The sequence below is a fragment of the Nanorana parkeri genome, unplaced genomic scaffold (genome assembly GCF_000935625.1).
Source record: "Nanorana parkeri isolate BGI_ZX_2015 unplaced genomic scaffold, ASM93562v1 scaffold1250, whole genome shotgun sequence".
Classification (NCBI taxonomy): Eukaryota; Metazoa; Chordata; class Amphibia; order Anura; family Dicroglossidae; genus Nanorana; species Nanorana parkeri.
Window position 1 is genome coordinate 6,542 of NW_017307518.1, and position 19,179 is coordinate 25,720.

Sequence of the window (19,179 nt, forward strand, 5' to 3'; positions counted from 1 at the left end):
GGTCTAAAAAAAGAAGATACACTCACCTGATTCTCGGTCCTAAGCAGTGACCGCTTATCTCTCTCCGCTCCACCGAGGACCGGTCTAGCAGCCAGGCGGGACCCAGGATCAGGTGAGTATATTTTCTTTATTTTAGCCATTAGAGAAAAATGAGCAGGTGACCCTTGCATTGCCGGGGAGTAGCCCCACTGGAAGGGTTCATTTTTACATTTTCTGGAGTTCTTCTTTATAAGAGAACTATGGCCAAAACTCAGCATATGGCGGGCTATTGCCTGCTATATGCTGACAGCGCAGAGCCACACTGCAGACAGGAAAGATCCCGACAATATTGTCAGGAGCCATCCCCCTGACTGATTGACAGCTGGCTCTACCTTTCTAGAGCCAGCGCCAGCTGTGCCCGCCCCCTCCCCCTCCCCTGTCTGTCCCTACAATAAGCGCTGTGGGAAAGGAGAGGGGAGGGAGAATGTCTGCGGGGAGTGATGACTGACAGTCACCGCTCTCTGCATGAAGATTGTGAACTGAGCGATTGGCAGTATGTGATCGCTCAGTTCTCAATCTATAGAGCTGACGTGTGACAGCTTCAGTGTCACATTTTGCCTCTAACTATGAGGATAAGTGTATTTCACTCTCCCTAAAATTCTTCTGTAATGTCAGGTTCACACCCTCCCACTGTGGAAATACACATTACAGTCGTTAGCACATAAGGTGCCCATACACTGTATGATTATCGTACGATAATCGCGGGAAATCCCGCGATCGTACGATAATCGCAAAGTGTATGGAAGGCGTCTTCTGTCGAACAAGCAAGCTGGAAAACCCGCCAAGAGTCGTATGATTCTCGGCGGATAAAGGTGCCCATACACTGCACGATTCTCGTACGAGAATCGTGGGAAATCCCGCGATCGTACGAGAATCGTGCAGTGTATGGAAGGCGTGCGACCGTTTCTACTGTACGGTCGCACGTCTTCCATCGAACAAGCAGGCTGGAAAACCCGCCGGGAATCGTACAATTCTCGGCGAGTTGGTGGCCTGCTTGTTCGACAACTGCCGAACGGGCCGGTGTGTGCATGCGCACACTGCCCGTTTGCAGTCATCGCAAGCCCGCCCCTCATTGCAGTCATCACAAGTACGATCTGCATGTCCAAGATGGGCAGATCGTACGTTTTTTCAAGTACTTTACAACCTTCGCAAGACAAAAGTCTTGCGAGGGTTGTAAAGTGTATGGGCACCTTTAGTGGCGTTCTTGTTCCACAACTGCCGAACGGGCCAGTGTGCGTATACACGTCACCTGACAGAGAAAGACAACTGGACAGCAATAAAGTCCTCACCTATCCAACACTGCACAGTACAAGTACAGCGGAGGAGTGGACACGCCGCGTAGACGTCACACAGCCACAACAGCTCTCACAATCACAGCTCTACGCTGCTACAGTCGCTCGTTTATGTGCCCATGTAACCGGAGCAGGGATTGGCCTGGAGAAGAAGTGGGCGGAACAGCAGCGAGGAGGAAAGTGTTTGCAGTGTTGCCATAGAACCCGCCGCTTCCGGTACTCACTGCTGTGTCCATCCGCTTGTGTGTGAGGGTATCACTGCAATCACAGCGTTCAGGTGAGGCAAGTGATGGTGAGCAGCTAGACTGTCATGTGACGTGTACTAGTTATATACTGCCACCGTATTTTCCCTGCATTATGTAATCAGTGGCATATCTGTGTTCCTTCACCCCCCTGTACTCACCTGTGTTCCTTCATCCCCCTGTACTCACCTGTGTTCCTTCATCCCCCTGTAATCAACCGGTGTTCAAAAATCCCTCTGTACTCACCTGTGTTCCTTCATCCCCCTGTACTCACCTGTGTTCCAAAATCCCTCTATACTGTACTCATCTGTGTTCCATCATCCCTCTGTACTGTGCTCACCTGTGTTCCTTCATCCCTCTATACTGTACTGACCTGTGTTCCAACATCCCTCTATACTGTACTCACCTGCGTTCCATCATCCCTCTGTACTGTGCTCACCTGTGTTCCTTCATCCCTCTATACTGTACTCACCTGTGTTCCTTCATCCCTCTATACTGTACTCACCTGTGTTCCTTCATCCCTCTGTACTGTACTCACCTGTGTTCCTTCATCCCTCTGTACTGTACTCGCCTGTGTTCCTTCATCCCTCTGTACTGTACTCACCTCTGTTCCTTCATCCCTCTGTACTGTACTCGCCTGTGTTCCATCATCCCTCTGTACTGTGCTCATCTGCCTCCCATCATCCCTCTGTACTGTACTCACCTCTGTTCCTTCATCCCTCTGTACTGTACTCGCCTGTGTTCCTTCATCCCTCTGTACTGTACTCACCTCTGTTCCTTCATCCCTCTATACTGTACTCGCCTGTGTTCCATCTTCCCTCTGTACTGTGCTCACTTGTGTTCCATCATCCCTCTGTACTGTGCTCACCTGCGTTCCATCAGTCCTCTGTACTGTGCTCACCTGTGTTCCTTCATCCCTCTATACTGTACTCACCTGTGTTCCTTCATCCCTCTATACTGTACTCACCTGTGTTCCTTCATCCCTCTATACTGTACTCACCTGCGTTCCTTCATCCCTCTATACTGTACTCACCTGCGTTCCTTCATCCCTCTGTACTGTGCTCACCTGCGTTCCTTCTTACCTCTGTGCGTTGCTCACCTGCGTTCCTTCATCCCTCTGTGCGGTGCTCACCTGCGTTCCTTCATCCCTCTGTGCTGTGCTCACCTTTGTTCCTTCATCCCTCTGTACTGTGCTCACCTGCGTTCTTTCATCCTTCTGTGCTGTACTAATCTGCGTTCCTTTATCTCTCTGTACTGTGCTCCCCTGCGTTCTTTCATCCCTCTGTACTGTGCTCACCTTTGTTCCTTCATCCCTCTGTACTGTGCTCCCCTGCGTTCTTTCATCCCTCTGTACTGTGCTCACCTTTGTTCCTTCATCCCTCTGTACTGTGCTCCCCTGCGTTCTTTCATCCCTCTGTACTGTGCTCACCTTTGTTCCTTCATCCCTCTGTACTGTGCTCCCCTGCGTTCTTTCATCCCTCTGTGCTGTACTAACCTGCGTTCCTTTATCTCTATGTACTGTGCTCCCCTGCGTTCCTTCATCCTTCTGTTTTGTGCTCACCTTTGTTCCTTCATTCCAACTAGGGAACTATTATTTTCTGAAGGAGATCAGAAATGGCAGCCCACGTATTTGCTGGCCTGCACTCTGCTGCTTGCTTTTTTTTCTAATAAGCTTGAATATATATTTGTGCAAAAAATTATTTCTCTCAACAGCGGACCTCACGGAGACTTGGCCGAAAACATGGCCGCCATTGAACCCAGGGAGCAGCTATAATAGTCCTTTGAAAGACATCCAGATACCTGCAGTGTAGTTATTCACATTCAGCTGGACGTGTTCTGTAATGTTACTGATCCAAGAACCTTCTTCAGTTCTAGTGAGGGCCAGAAACATACCCCATCGTACGCTTACCCAAAAGTCACCTTAAGCACCCTGGAGAGTGTCACGGCAGAGTTTATTTGTCCAAGAGCATGATGGGACATGTGAAAGTTTGTGAAACCACCTTGTTCTATGAAGTCTGGGACAGGTGTTCAGTTTCGAGTTACATAGCTGAAGGTTTGATTTGTTGTCAAACAGCATTGAAGTGACACCAAACTCAGGAGTTCAATCTTGAACATGCAATCAAATCCCCAACAAAAATGTATCTGTACGTTACTCGGCTGTAGATCCTCAAATCATCTCTGAATTGATGCTGACACTGTCCTTCCTTCTGGAGGGGGGCTACTTTTGTTCCCCATGGTCCCTGTGTGTGTTGTCAAGTAGCCACCACTCCAAGTTCACTCCCGTGATGGATTACAGTCTAATTTTTAGTCTACTAATTTGTAGTGAGATTGTAGTCCATCACAGGAGGGAGCTTGGAGTGGTGGCTACTTTATAACACACACAGGCACCATGGGGAACAAAAGTAGCCACCCTCCATAAGGGAGGACAGTGTCAGCACCAATTCAGAGATGATTTGAGGATCTGCATTGAGGAATGTATTTTTTAAGATTGAACTCCTGAGTTTGGTGTCACTTTAATGCTGTTTGAGAACAAATCAAACCTTCAGCAAAGTACTTGAATGTATTTTTAAGGTTGAACACTTGAGTTTGGTGTCACTTTAAATGTTGGTGATAGATGGTGTTGAAGGCCCCCACACACTGTTTAGGTTTACTTTCCTCATAATAATGTCCCTTTTCAAGGATGGAGGGAACTTCCTCCCCCATTCTTTCTTTTTTATCCCTTCTTACCTATGATGTAGGGTTCTCTTGAAAAAACATACTCACCGGCCCAGCCAATGGAGAGTTGTCTTGATGAGAACTGCAGGTTGGTCCTGCTCCGTCAACTTCCTCCACTCAGTCAATGGGAGATGGCTGTCTCTTCCAGATTCAGGCAGCCACCAATGACTTGCCTTTTTGATTTGCCTTCTGGACCAGATTTGTTTCTGCGCTCCTGCAGCCTTTTGGGATACGTGATATAGATACCCCAGGGGCTGCGTGCACAGGGATGTATCATTGCGGTGGGAGGTGTGGCCAAAATATAAATATTTCTTAAAATGTAAACAACTCCCCCTCCCCCCCTTTAAAAAAAAAGGCTTTTCAGATTACCCGCTTTAAGTGTAAAAAGAAAGACAGCTTTAGAGCGCTGACCTTGCCCGCCAGTTGTTTCATCTCCTCAATAGTGAATTGCCCGTACAGCAGCCCTTCGGTTCGACTGAACCGAAGGGCAGAGGTGGCCAAAGAGAGCCGAAGGTTCAGCCGAAGCTACTGCTGGATCCTTTGGCTCATATGTGAATAACCCTCAAAGTCATCAAACCCTGAGTAGGCTTCAGCACACCACCCAACGCGGGACTTACCCAGGTGTTGACATACGGAGCTATGGGGTGGCAGGTGAGGACAGGAAAGGTGAGTATTAAGTGCTTTGGAGGGTGGGATAGTAAGAGAATCCGCTACTTAAGTGACAGAATCTTTTAAATCTAAACTTGCAAAAATCAGCCAGTGTAATCCTAGTTCTGCAACCACCGTCTGTCCTGGTCCATTTGGTGACATGAGCATAGTGGAGTGTTGCCTGGAAAGCATTCACAGTTCACTGTTAGCAGGTTTACAGAGTTAATCTTTAAAAAGAAAGCCTTTCTATTGTGCACCAGGAACCTTTTGCAGTTCCTTGTCAGGTCAGTATACTCTACACCTTTTGTGGCATGAGTGCATATCATAGATTAGTATGCGTGTGTTTTTTAATCTTATGATGTATGTTGCTGCAGTTGTACAAGGACTTTATAACTGGATAGGGACAGGGACAATCTAACAACGTGAAGACCACCTACCGAGTAGTCTGCTCTCAGCAGCTTGTCAATCCCGATTAGAAGCCACAGGCTTTTATTATAAGCAGCTTAGACTCTTATGCAGGCTGCATCTGCTGGGACATGGCTGCTTACCTTTTCCTTACCTAATGATACTAGGCCTATCATGATGTTGTACACCGTCTTGTAATGATGATGGTTCTTATGTAAATTCTTGATGCCAGGAGCAGACCGAAGATCATGGGTTTGTTTGACCGCCTAGCAAGTTGGCTGGGACTGAAGAAGAAAGAAGTCCACGTCTTATGCCTGGGTTTAGACAACAGCGGGAAGACCACCATTATCAACAGACTAAAACCTGCAAATGTAAGTACAGCTTTAGTGTCTCTTGTTATCATTGTAAGAGGAAAAAGATTCAAGGAATTAATTTTCTGTTATGCAGCGGAAAGCTGTTCTAATCTTTCTAAAGTTTAAAATAAAGTCACAAGGAGAAGGCTGTCCGAAATGTCATTATTTTAAATTTGTTTTATTTGCTTCTTCTGTGGTAGGTGATGGGGTTATTTTAACTAGTGACAATATAATCTAACTGTAATTGTACTTTAAAAAGGGTTCAATCCACCCAAGAGTTAGAGTGACACTAAATTTAAAAATACATTCAACTACCTGAACTATTAACACAAATGTATCTTATTTCTGTATCACTCGGCTGTAGATGCTCAAATCATCTCTGAATTGGTGCTGACACTGTCCTTCCTTCTGGAGGGTGACTAATTTTGTTCTCCATGGTCCATGTGTGTGTTGTAAGGTAGCCACCGCTCCAAGCTCGCTCCTGTGATGGACTACAATGTCAATACAAACTAGTAAACTAAACATGAGATTGTAGTCCATCACAGGAGCAAGCTTGGAGCGGTGACTACTTTACAACACACACAGGGACCATGGGGAACAAAAGTAGCCACCCTCCAGAAGGAAGGACAGTGTCAGCACCAATTCAGAGATAATTTGAGGATCTACAGCCGAGTGATACACAAATACGGTCCAGTATTGTTAATAGTTAAGGTACTTGAATTCATTTTTAAGATTTAACTCCTGAGTTTAGTGTCACTTAAAGCAATTGGCACTTTCTCTTGGGGACACTTTATCGATTTTATATGTGCAGCAACCCTGGGGGTTTCCACTCCCCAATGGATTTTGTTCTCCATTATGGAGAATACAACAGGGGGGACACCCATATTTTCAAGGTAGACAGGAACAGTATTAGATTTACAACAGAGAAGTCTCCCTTCCGGTATCCTAGACATAGAGTAAATGAAGCCAGGAGCTCCAACAGGCCCCACCAATAATTAGAATATGTTTTTGTTTGGGTGGACTGACACCTGAAAGAAGAACTACAGGCAGAAACATTCTGATCCATTGCATGGTGGTTACCCCCCACATGGGTTAAGTGCTCATTTTTGTCCAGAGATGAAAATAAAGAAGATACACTCACCTGATCCTCAGTCCTAAGCAGTGACCGCCTATCTCTCTCTCCCTCCGCTCCGCCGGGGACCGGTCTAGCAACCAGGCCGGATCCAGGATCAGGTGAGTACATTTTCTTTATTTTAGCCAATAATAAATAAAGATATTCTCACCTGAACCTCACAGCCTGCTGGCTGCTAGACCAGTCACTGTAGCCTCTCTTCCCCTTTACTTCGGTCGTCTAAGGTCCATTGAGTCTTCACATCCAATACACTGTATTTGTGTATGTGTTGCAACGCTGGAGCGAAGGAGAAGACAGGCTGAAGGGACCATTCTAACAGACAGCCAGCTATAAGGTTCTGTTGAGGATAATGTTTGTTTTTCGTCCCTAGATGAAAACAAGCACTTAACCCTTGAATTTGGGGGGATGGTGGGGGTAGCCCTACTGCAAGGTTTACAAATATTTCTGCCTGGAGCTCTTCTTTAAGGCTGGGTTCACACTTGGGCGCTCCTAATAGGCGCGTTTTTAGCACATTTTTTAGTCCAATGAAATGTTCGTTTTTTTAACCTCCCTAGCATTATGATTTTTTGGTTTTTTTTTTTGCTTTTTTTTCTCTCCTTTTTTTTTTTAAACTTTAAAACTTCCGTCCGGTTCCGCCACCCTGCGACGCGGACGCTCGCAAGGGACGAAACCTGGAAGACAGCAGCGGCCAGAGGACACAGCGGGGATCGCAGACAAGGTAAGACCTACGCTGTATTCCCGAGTGTGGCTTGGGGTTACCGCTTTGTTAACTCCGAGCCACACTCGGGAATACCAATGGATACGCGCTGCAATCCGCCCCAAAGAAGCTCCTGTACTATTTAGGGCGTAGGCCGTTTTTTCAGCGCGACAAATCGCGCTGAAATACGCACAGGTGGGAAGCATGCCCATAGGGATTCGTAGGATTTCACTTCTTGAGCGTTTTTCAGCGCTTTGATCAGCGCTGAAAAACGACCAGGTGTGAACCCAGCCTAAGAACTGGGATTCAGTGGAACAACCCGCCTAGAATTTACTGGCATTCAGAGAACATGATGAAAAAGCAGTACTAATCCCTTTTCAGAAATGTGAACTCACCCTTTAATACTAGCACAGAAAGTAAAATGAATCTGTGGGATCAATACAAGTACACAGTGTTGTTTGTATGTTATGCCATTAACTGCTTGTGTATTTAGGAAAACCTATAGTGTGTATAGTGCAAGGGAGCTTGCCATGTTCTCAGTATACTACGCAGTAAAGAGTTACAGATTATACAGCTCTGATCCCGAGTCATTGCATCTGCATGTGTTCAGTCCACAGGCAGTTAAGCACAATTGCGTGCCAGCTGGAAATGTGCATCCCATTGTTTTAACATTATCCAATTATAGCACCATGAGAATCATTTTACAAGAGTCTGCAGTAGTATAATTTTGAGCAAGCTAAAGCAAACCTGTAGTGTAAAATGAAAATACCTTTATTGTAACACCTTGGCTGCATCTTATCATGGAAAAGAATGCAAAAAGGTATACTTTTCTAGTTGTAGCGGTGAGTCCACATGCTTCCTGGACCTAATGATAGTTGACAGTGGATGTCACCATCCATTCTTCGCTGGTCATCAGTGTTTATTCCATGCTGTACCTTCATCGGCCACTAGCCATTTAGTTCACTCTTCATAATGCACCAGAGAGAATCTGTGACTGGAGGAGCAGACTCTGGTCACATGACTTTGACAGGTCACGTGGCTAGGCTCTCCTCCTTCCAGCTTTTCATTTATTTGAATGGTGCTTCACTTGCTTTAGAGACCTGGTGGGTTCTGAGCCAGTAGAGAGGGATGCTCATTTGCAAAGCACGCCAATGTGCTTAAAAAAAAAATCACAGTGGTATGGCTGTGATGAGGATATACCATTGCCCTATAACTGGACCCCGATAGTGTTTGTGCCCCCAACTTTCTTATTTATACTCCACCCTGTTTCTAGCAGTTTTCTTCCAGCTCTGTATAGCACATTCCAGTCATATTCACAGAGCTGACACATTTATTTGTACTAACTACACATGTTGTCCGTTGAGCATCCTTACCTATAAAGGTTGCAGTGCTTGTGTGTATGTGCACTCTAATGTGGATCAAACCCAGATAGAGTATTTGTAGTTCCAGCCAAATACCGCAGTCTTAATGAAGCCAAATCATGATTTAATGGTCACCTAATCGATTCTACACAGTGTAGACTGTTCAGACCATTGGGAATTCATGTTTCAAGAAGATGACATCATTCTTATGGCCTTGTGGTAGGAATGGGCGCCCATGTTTTATTGGGGAAATCTTGCCACTAGAGTCTCTGAAAAATATAAGATGCGTGTTTTTGGTTAGGGTTCTCACCGGGCCTATACTGTCTGATTTTCACTTGCTGCTGCACTGTATAACTTCTATCGCTTGGCCTACCGTGTTCCCCCGAAAATAAGACACTGTCTTATATTTTTTTTGGCTCAAAAAAACACACTAGGTCTTATTTTCAGGGTAGGTCTTTTTTTTTCATGTACAACAATCCCCACTTATTCATGTACAAAAATATGGTGATCAGGGCAACCTTTCTGAGAGCAATTTGCTAACCAATCGTTGGCCAGAATGAGCGAAGCGCACTTTTACTATCGATTCCTGACAGGCAGAGTGCATTTGGTATCACTCCGCCTGTGACAGGAGGCGGCACTATAGAAGTGTCCCTCCATAATCCATACCAAACCCTTATAGGAGATACCAGTCTGGTATGGTTGGGGGACCTCCAAGCAAAAGCGGACAAAAAAAAAAATGGGATTCGACCCTTCACATGAGAGTCCCCTTCACATCACAGCCCTCCTTCTATTCAGAGTCCCCCTCTTTCACATCGAGGCAAAGGCTGCTCTAGACCACCATAAAGAAAGATAAGGATAGCAGCAAATTACAGGGATTTTATAGGAATCTTTTGTTGCCACATGCCATACAGGTTCAGTTTATTACAAATACTGAGTACCAAATTTCTTAAAGCTATCATGAGCCGTCAGCATGCAGTGACTGATTGAAGTCCACACACTCATTTAGCTGGTGATTTAATTCCCAAGATGGCAGCATGTACATCAGCAAAAAATGAGGCCTGAGACACAGATAGGGAGGCAGTTCTGAAGGGTGCGTATTGTTCTGCTTCAGTGTAAAGAATGGCAAGTGCAGTTTTTTAATTTGGTCAAAGGGGAACAAGTTTGCTTTTTTAGTTTAATTTATCCAAAGGAATTACACAAGATCCATATTCTACCTCACTCCATTTTATATTCAAAAGATAATGTAATTGGATTTGTATTTCTTAAAGGCTCCATCACTGTGTGCAATGATTGAACTGGTCAATCCCTTATTGCCTTAATATAAGCTGCTTTGTGAAAATAGAAAGCTGATCGTGTCCTTCCAAATTTATCAAAATGTGACAAGGATAGATAAATGTCACGTATAACATAGTCTATTTTGTATGTGAACAGGATTATACCCTACTTGTGGGTGACAGAGACGTCAATCATATAATGTGAATGTTGATTGCGCAGGTTGGTTTTGTTAAGGCGGATCACGTACGTTACAATCGAAGCGCTGAAGCACAATGTTGTGCTGTGGTGCATTGCAATAACACGTGTTACTACTTGCACGTTAAGATACATGCTGCACAATAGCTTGTTCCTGTGCCAGTCAGTTTTAATGGCACCCCAATGCACTAAGGCAACACAGCTCTGACGCACATGCTTTGTAGTACACCACAATGCACGGTAATACACTACCACATGTTGTGTCGAACAAATGCTACATCTTTGTTTCGTGGTCAGTTCCTTTGCAATGGAGGGCAAGTAAAAAAAAAAAATGGTCTGCCTTAACACAATGCACGTAAATATAAGGGCCCATTCACACAGGTGCGCTGACCCCAATGCACCTGCATTGCAATGCAAAGTAGCACAATGACGTGTTGTGTGCTGCTGCAGATCTGTTTTTCTGTGCATTGCCTTTCCATTCAAATAAATAGGCTGCCTTAATGCACCGCATGTTAACACATTTCATGACACAGGTTAATGCAACACTCCGGTATGAATGGGCCCTACAGGAGATTGTACAGTTGATTTGTAAAGTGTTTGGCCAGCTTTAGTGTTGTTTTCACACAGAGGATTAGCCATTGCAACAAAGACAGTTTCTAAAATTCATAAATAAATACCTTGTACTAAGAGCATATGGGGGTTTTAGATCGCAAAGCAGCTGACATAATGCAATCAGTTGTGGGATGCAAATTAGACCTCCGTAGCAAGATATGGTTTGCCCCTTGAATCAAACTAAATGCAAAATTGCAAATGTAAAGAAACGGATATACAAATGTATAATCTTAAAGGAGAACTATGAGGTGAGCGCTTTTCACTCACCTCATAGTTCTAGCCGACCTGTGACAATGAGACTGTCACAGGTCGGCTCAGTAGATCGAGAAGTGAGCGAACACATACCGGCGTTCGTTCACCTCTCGATCCTGTCACGGCTCTTTGGCGTGACAGGGGAGGGGATTGTTTTCACCCCCCCGCTCCAATCCGCCAGCGCTGACTGGCGGAACGGACGGGGAAGGGGCGGGTACAGCTGGCTCTGCCTCTAGCTGTCAGTCACGCAGCTGGGCGGATCCAGACATAACTGTCGGGATCCGCATCAGCTGCGGCGTCTCAGTATACCGCGAGCAGCAGCTCGCAGTATACTGCGGCGTCTGAGTATACCGCTAGCTACAGCTCGCGGTATACTGAGCCTAGGGTGACGGGAGGACGCTAGCTTGTGTCCTCCCATTACCCTAAGGAGAATAGTTCTCCTTTAAAATAAAAGTGACCAAAATGCTTCGAGTTTAATTTGATATCTGATTATTTTGATTCTTGGATGAGCTCAGCCATGACTAGTTCTCTTTAATCCGTAATGGACTGCACACTTTATAAGAGACCATTAAACCCAACCTGTTGCTGGTTAAGGAAGAGTGTTGAGCAAACTTTCCTTAAAACATTAAAGTCATGAAGCTGTAGAGCTGTCTGGGCTCAGTGTAATAAAATCCACTTTGCAGTTATCAGTGCATAAAAGTTGTCGAGGATTGCGCTGTGTTAATGTCATCCCTGGCTTCTGGATGCCTTGTTTATGCTGCAGCCATGGCAGTGTGATAGGGATGCTGAATCCTCCTGGGACAGGTGACATGACAGAAATGCTCCTCCAGCTTCCTATCTGCTTCTCACAAGTAACCTCTCCCCACCGCCGGTGACGAGATACAGACATTGCTTGATCGTGTCCTCCCATGGGACAAGAACTGGGACATAAACATACTTGTTTCAACGTTTAAATGTCCTCGTTTCCCAGCAGTACATCTAATTGGTGTGAAGGGAAACAACAATTAAGTTTAACAACGAAAAAGCAAACTTTAAGCGTTTTTTGCTTTGTAAACTACAACGGGTGTTGGTCCCAAAACGTATGTGTATTGTATATAGTACACAGCTATATGTTTGTTTAACGTTACCCTAATTGAGTCACCCCAAAGTGTGACTGATATCCGTATCCCCCTAAATAGGTGAAAATTATTTGTTTTTAAAGGTACACTGCAGTCACATTAGAAACCTAAACCCTTACACTGCTTACAGGGAATGTGGCCTACCTGCTGAACAGTTCTGTTTATTTATTTGGCATCTGATATATTGCAGTCCACCCAATTCCTTTTTTGTCTGTGATCCTGGAACACATCTGCTGATGATGCTGGAGCACTTCCCTTGCAGCCTCTCGCACTGAGACAGCCTGATGTAAAACTGGAAGCTACATACAGCCACCAATTAGACTCAGAACTGCATTGGAGGCTTGGATTTGATTGCGGATGCAGGAAACAGATAATGGAAGTTTCACAGCACAGGCTTTACTAAGTACATTCCCACTGCTCTCTTCTCACCAACATGGACATGTATTCTGCAGAAGGATACAAAGGACTGAGATTAAAGAAGAACTCTGGAAAAAAACTTTTTCTTAACCCTTGCAGTAGGGCTGCCCCAACACTGCAAGGGTAAAGTGGTTGTTTCTCTCTCAGGGCTAAAAAATATTATACTCACCCAAATCTCCGAGTTTGCCAGCTGCCACAGTGCTCCCTGCAGCCTGTCTCCTCCTACGCTGCAGCATTGGAGTCTTCTCTGCATCCTCGTGTCTATACACAGTCTATAGGAGTGATGATTTATGGGACCTTAGACTGCTGCAGCAAAAGGGGGGGAGAAAGGCTGGAAGGATCGGCCTAAGAAGAAGCCGGCTCAGAGCATTGGGCGAGTATGACTTTTTTTTTTTTACCTAGTCAAAAACCCCACACTGCAGTTAACTCTTGCAGTGTGGGGCTATCCCCACTTCAAGGGTTAATACATCCAATTTTTTTCCTGGAGTTCTTCTTTAAGGCAAACTGAGTGAATGAATGTTCTTGCTCCTGCACAGATACTGTATGAACTTGATGGTAATTCTCTTCCTAAATGCTTAAGCCCCCTTACCCCGCATCTTCTATTCACCTGCCCAGGATCCTGGCAGATTCTCTAGTTGTGTGATCCATGGGGAACCGCACAGCCACCGCTGGAAACTCTCCTGTCCGTGACATTGCGTTAAGGATGCAGGTATCCATTAAAGCAACTCTGTCATAATGGGTTGCCTAACTGGCCAATAGGAATGAGGGGAAAGGGTGTGAACTACAACGCCACCAAAAATCGCCTGAGTGTTGGCAGGGCTTGGAGGCTGCTGTGACAGGGGTCGGTCTATTATGGGCTCAGTCACTCCATGTCTGTTAAGCTGTGCTTCTGCTCATCTCGCGGTATGTGTAGGTATTTTATATACTATGTTTTCTTACAGCGAATGTAGAAATCTCTCACTGATCTCTGGTTTTCCTTTTCTTTTATCTGCCAGGCCCAGACACAAGATATAGTTCCAACTATTGGGTTCAGCATAGAGAAATTCAAGACATCCAGGTACTGTTGCCAAGACACAATGGCCATTGGAATGGTTGAGAAGTGCAGCTAATAACAGTTGCTGAATAAACAGGTCTATGTGATGATTGAGCAGTGATGTCCTACGGCTCTTGCCTTTTTGTATTCATCTTTGATAGATTCGACTCTTCTCTCTTCTTGCTAAAAATTCTTCATTTTTATTTCAGTCTTCTCTAGTTATTATATAATAATCCACAAATAGGTTTTCCACCTGTGACTTTTCACCATTGTCAGGATTTATTGCTGCCAGTGTCCCTATTGTGGAGGTTTTCCCCTTGCTTTGTGTGTTCACCAGGACTTATAGAAGACGTCTCACAAAACATTTATTTCTTGCTCCTATTCCCCAGAAAACAGTCTTCCAGGTGCTCTTCCTGAGATACGTGGTTGAAAGCATGCCCCCTTCCCCTACTGCTGTCTGACCACACATCTAGCAAGGAGATGAATATTTAATTAGCTGTGATTGACAGCACCTGACTCAGGCATCAGGTGCTTCCCTGATGGCTTGTTCACACCATGTCTGGTTCATGCCCAGACCAGAACAGTTTGTTCCTGGACCAAAAAAGTATCCCTATGGTATTTCTGGGCTCTGTTCAAACCAACGCAGTCTGTTCCAGTACACAAAAACTGCTGGTCTCATTTTCTCTGGTCTACAATGCACTGGAACGCATGGAAATGCATTAGAAACAGATGCAAATGCACTGGACTGCACCTGAAAGCCCATTTTAAGAAAAAAACACTGCAAAAATACACTGCACAGCATTTGCAGATCTGCTCCAGATCAGTTCTGGACATGGTGTGTACATAGCCTGAGGCAAGTGCTGTCACTGGGCGGTGAGGGGGAGTTTCTTTTCCCTTGTTTCATCCTCTGTCTTTTCAAGCAGTGATAAGATCAGGTTGATACACTACCTGTTCCTGTGCAAAAGACACAGGTGGCCGGGCCGAACACTGTCATTGGCTACTAGGAAGCAAGTGACTGGAATGCACAGCTTCATTGTATGCTAGGATGAAGACAGTCGGGCTGAACAGTGTAAAGGTGGCCACACACCTTCCGATTATCAGACGACACTTTTCGTCCGATGATCGAACCGTTGTCCGATTGTCGTATGGCGGCCCCATCATGCCCCGCTTATCGCAAGGTTCAATTAGCTGTAATTAAAGAAAAGCACCTGGACGAATTGCGGTAATCAACCGCACGTATTTTCCTTTCTCTATATCTCTATAGGTTGAACTCGATGGACATGTGTCTTTTTTCAACCTGACTAACTATGTAACTATGTTTGCACATGAGCAATGTGGATCGTACGATTTTTGACGTACGGAAACGCTACTAACCTTGCAATAATTGTACGACCGGCCAAAGTTTTTGAACATGCTTGAAAGTTTTAAGTCGTACGATTGTACAGTATTTGCGGTTGCACACTGCCCACACACCTTGCGATTATTGGACGAATAGTCGATCGCATACAATTATCGTCCGATAATCGCAAGGTGTGTGGGCACCTTTTATTGGTCATTGGGATGCGGCAACCAATCAAGCTGGATCGTTGAGGGGCGGATCTAACTGTGTCTGCTTGAAAGGAAGGGATGTAAAGGGGGCTGATATTGCGCCCCGCAGGCACACTCCGTAAACACGAGGGTGAGAAAAGCTGCATTTGGGGTGCCATCAATTAGTAATGGCACTGCAAGCAAGTTCCTCGTTTGGTGTGCGTTCCATGAATGCGCCTTGAAGCGTGCACTTTTGTGCATGTTTGACGCAAGTTTGTGGTATGCTGCGGTGTGAACGGGAACTTAGAGGCAGCACAAACTGTTCATGGATTTGCCTGAAACACTCTGATGTTTTTTCTGGCCCAGTGCTGATCAATTTTGATTTTTTATTATTATTATTATTATTATTTGCTTTTCCCAGTTAATTACAAATTATAATCTGAATTACATTCAGTTTGATACATTTCACCTTTATTATTGTATGTTCCAAAAGACTGTTTGTTTTGGTTGTTTTTATTCTCCTTTGTTTATTGAAGGACACAGCAGGATTATCCCATACACTCTAAGACCCAATTAAAAAATAAATGAAAGGTTTCCAGCATGACTGGAAAAAAAAAGCAGGAAAGAGGATAAAATAAGTCTTCAGTCACTTTAATTTCTTTGGAAACCCAGCTGGAAAATGATGGAAGGTTTGGTGTGTTGGGTGTGTGAGCATGGTAAAGTTCATCATTCTTGTCAGATCTCACACTTTGAGGCATTGAGTTGCAGCGGGATTTTTTAGTATCAGCAGAGGACGTCCATTAACAAGCTATATGCTCAAATGATGCAACAAAATGAATTGCCTCCCAGGTGATACATTTGATATTTCATGTGTTGTTAAATATTAATTTACAGCCAGATCTATACAAGATTGCGAGCTCTCAGTGGGTTGTCTCCAGCAGTAAAATCTCTTGTTAGCCTGTTAAGTATTTTAGCAATAAACTAGAGCTGGGCGCACAGCTGTTTTAACAAGGTATTAATATACACACGCACTTAAATCTGAAGTCAAAAATCATTTCCTGCAGAACAACATACAGAAATTGCATTTGTCTTCGTGGCGTTGTATACCAGAAGCTACATCTTAATGAAGCCTAATGCTCCTTCAAGGCAGGGTATCAGGAAACGGTGTGGAAACCAGTGATTATGATATAAAAAATAATGAATCCCACCGACATCTATACCTTGAAAAGTTCTCGTTCTAATTTAGCCATCAGAGGTTTAAAGCGGCTTCATTGCCTCTCTGTGATGCTCCTTAACGTTGTCACTGCAATGCATTAATCCTCTTCACTGGAATATTTATTCTGGCATATAAATAACTAGATAGGTTTGATAGCATCAAATAATCAGCTCCAAGGGGAATGTGCTTAATGGCAAGAAAACTCCAGTTCTCTGCTGCTGACAAGCTACAAGTGATAATTATGTAACTCAGGCTTGTTTTGTAGTCTAATATCGCTGCTTGTAGTTAGTTGGAGTGGACAGGGATGAAAAATGAGTTGAAAACATATCCTGGTAACATGAGAAATGTTATCCAGGGTGGAGGGCCACAATGCAAAAGTCAGAAAGTCCACTAATGTTAAAGGAGAACTATGGGGTCAGTGTGCTACAGCTCGCGGTATACTGAGACGCCGCACCTGGAGCGGATCCCGACGTAGATGACGGGATCCGCCCAGCTGCGTGAGTAACAGCTGGCTCTGCCTATCTAGAGGCAGAGAAAGCTGTACCCGCCCCCTCCCCCGTCCGTTCCGCCAGTCAGCGCTGGCAGATAGCCATTGGTCAAAACTTTTTTTGGCATTAGTTTTCTTTTGGACATTCACTAATGTCTTCCTATGATCCAAAACTCAACATATAGTGGGCTATTGCTGGCTATATGCTGACATTATTATTATTATTCAGGATTAATATAGCGCCAACAGTTTACACAGTGTATTACAATATAGGGAAGACATTACAATCACAATACAATTCAAGAGAAGACGATAAGGAGGCGCGGTGCAGCCAGGATAGGTCCTGATAATATTGTCAGGATCCACCCCACCAACTGATTGACAGCTTCCTCTGCCTCTCTAGAGGCAAAGCCAGCTGTGCCCACCCCCTCCCCTGTTTTGTCCCTCCAATGAGCGTTTGGGGAATAGAGAGAGAAGGGGAAAATCCCTGCGTAGAGCAGTGACTGGTGGTCACCGCTCTCTGCCGGGAGAAGATCGTGACCTGAGCAATCAGCGGTTTGTGATCACTCAGTTCTCGATCTATAGGGCCGACATGTGACAGCTGCAGAGTCACACGTTGGCTCTAACCATGGAAATTCATTTTTACTTCTCGTCTTCCCTGTATTGGAACTGAAACGCCACACCAGTTAAAATAGTTCAGATGCAGCTTTATTCCGTTAGGGTCGAGTGATTATCATGTGAAGTAGAACTTGCATTATGGGGGTCCAAATCGCACTCCTTTCTTCAGGGCTTAATGAGAAAAACCATGTATGTGGACTACAATCCCTGCAGCTTGAGTTGTATTGAGTTGTGATGGGAGTACTTCAGGCTTATCAGCAGCTGTTTTGGCATGTAGACCGTCCTAGGCAAAGTCCACATGTGATGCTGAGCCTTCATGATTGAAAGAACTGGACAGCCAGGGACAGTCCGGCTGAGGAGGAAAGAACTAAATGATGCTGTATGTCCTCCAGTCAGGAAATGAGGTGGGCTCTATAAGGCTTGCTGCCGCTTCTAATGTACATTGTAAGAAGCTGACATTGCGCAGTGAAATCGGAGGAAGCAATTTCAGTACATTAGAGGAACCTCCACAACTGTACAAGACTGAAGGGAAGGCTGGAGTTTTGTATTTAATCTTCCCACTGGCAGACTGGGCAGATTCTCTTTGTAGTGTTCAGTCTGCTTCTTCTTCTTCTTCCAGGAGGCTGCAATGTGAAAAGCATGTCAATGATTTTCTGAATAATCAGGGGTGTGTAAATAAATTGTCCCAGGCATGCAGTGTCATTGAGACCCCATTCACACTGAGCGACATGGATATTGCGCGTTTTTCCGCGTGATTTCGTGCTGAGCAGCTTTGAGCTACATTGCGCGATATATTGAGCGACAGTGTACATTTTATCACGCTACATAGCGTGTTTTTAGGGCGGGACTTCGTAGCTGCTACATTGGGCTGTAACCAATCAACAGCAATCTTGATGGGACATCATTCTTTCCTTCCATTTTGCAGTGCAAAAGTGGCCCTTCTGTAGAGCGATATCGCACGACAAAGTCGTGCAATATCGCCGGTAATGCGCGATTTTGCGTGACACCATAGAGTCTATTAAAGCCGGAAAAAAGGGTCATGTACGAGCAAAAAGCTTGAGCGACGAGCTACTAGCGACATTGAGCTGTGAGATGTGAACAGCTCCATTGAAATGCATTGGACAAGCTACATAGAGCGATATCGTGCGTAAATATGCGCGATTTCGCGGCGGAAATCGTGCAATAAACCACTCAGTGTGAACGGGGCCTTAAAATGGTTCAAATTAAGGTACATATTAAACTTAACCCGTATCTTTAGAACGACAATAATGGCACCTCATAGGAATGTTTTGTAATGACAATCTACAAACACAGACTTCTAGATAATTGCCGGCTCTGTATTCTTTGCATTTCTTATTTCTCTTTTCTTCCCCCAGTCTTCTGGCAGTGGCCATGTTTACTAAGGGCAGATTACTAGATCTCACTTTACTTCCTGGAACTCTTTCACATGTGACTAGGACCATGCACATCATCTCAGGGGAGGAAAATGCCTTTCCCTGAGATCTCGTGAGATTACACATGAGATTTCCCAGCAATGCTTTGCTG

The 19,179-nt window shown here is 44.8% G+C and overlaps 1 protein-coding gene across 1 annotated transcript in view; it reads left to right on the forward strand.

Annotated features, from left to right (window-relative positions):
* The first annotated feature begins 1,468 nt into the window (after nt 1-1,468).
* ARL6 (ADP ribosylation factor like GTPase 6) overlaps nt 1,469-19,179 on the forward strand; it is a 51,768-nt gene continuing 34,057 nt past the window's right edge. The window contains exons 1-3 of the mRNA XM_018568828.1: nt 1,469-1,608; nt 5,574-5,712; nt 13,749-13,810. Coding sequence (XP_018424330.1) covers nt 5,590-5,712; nt 13,749-13,810 — 185 coding nt within the window. The 5' untranslated portion in view covers nt 1,469-1,608; nt 5,574-5,589. The remainder of the gene's footprint in view (nt 1,609-5,573; nt 5,713-13,748; nt 13,811-19,179) is intronic.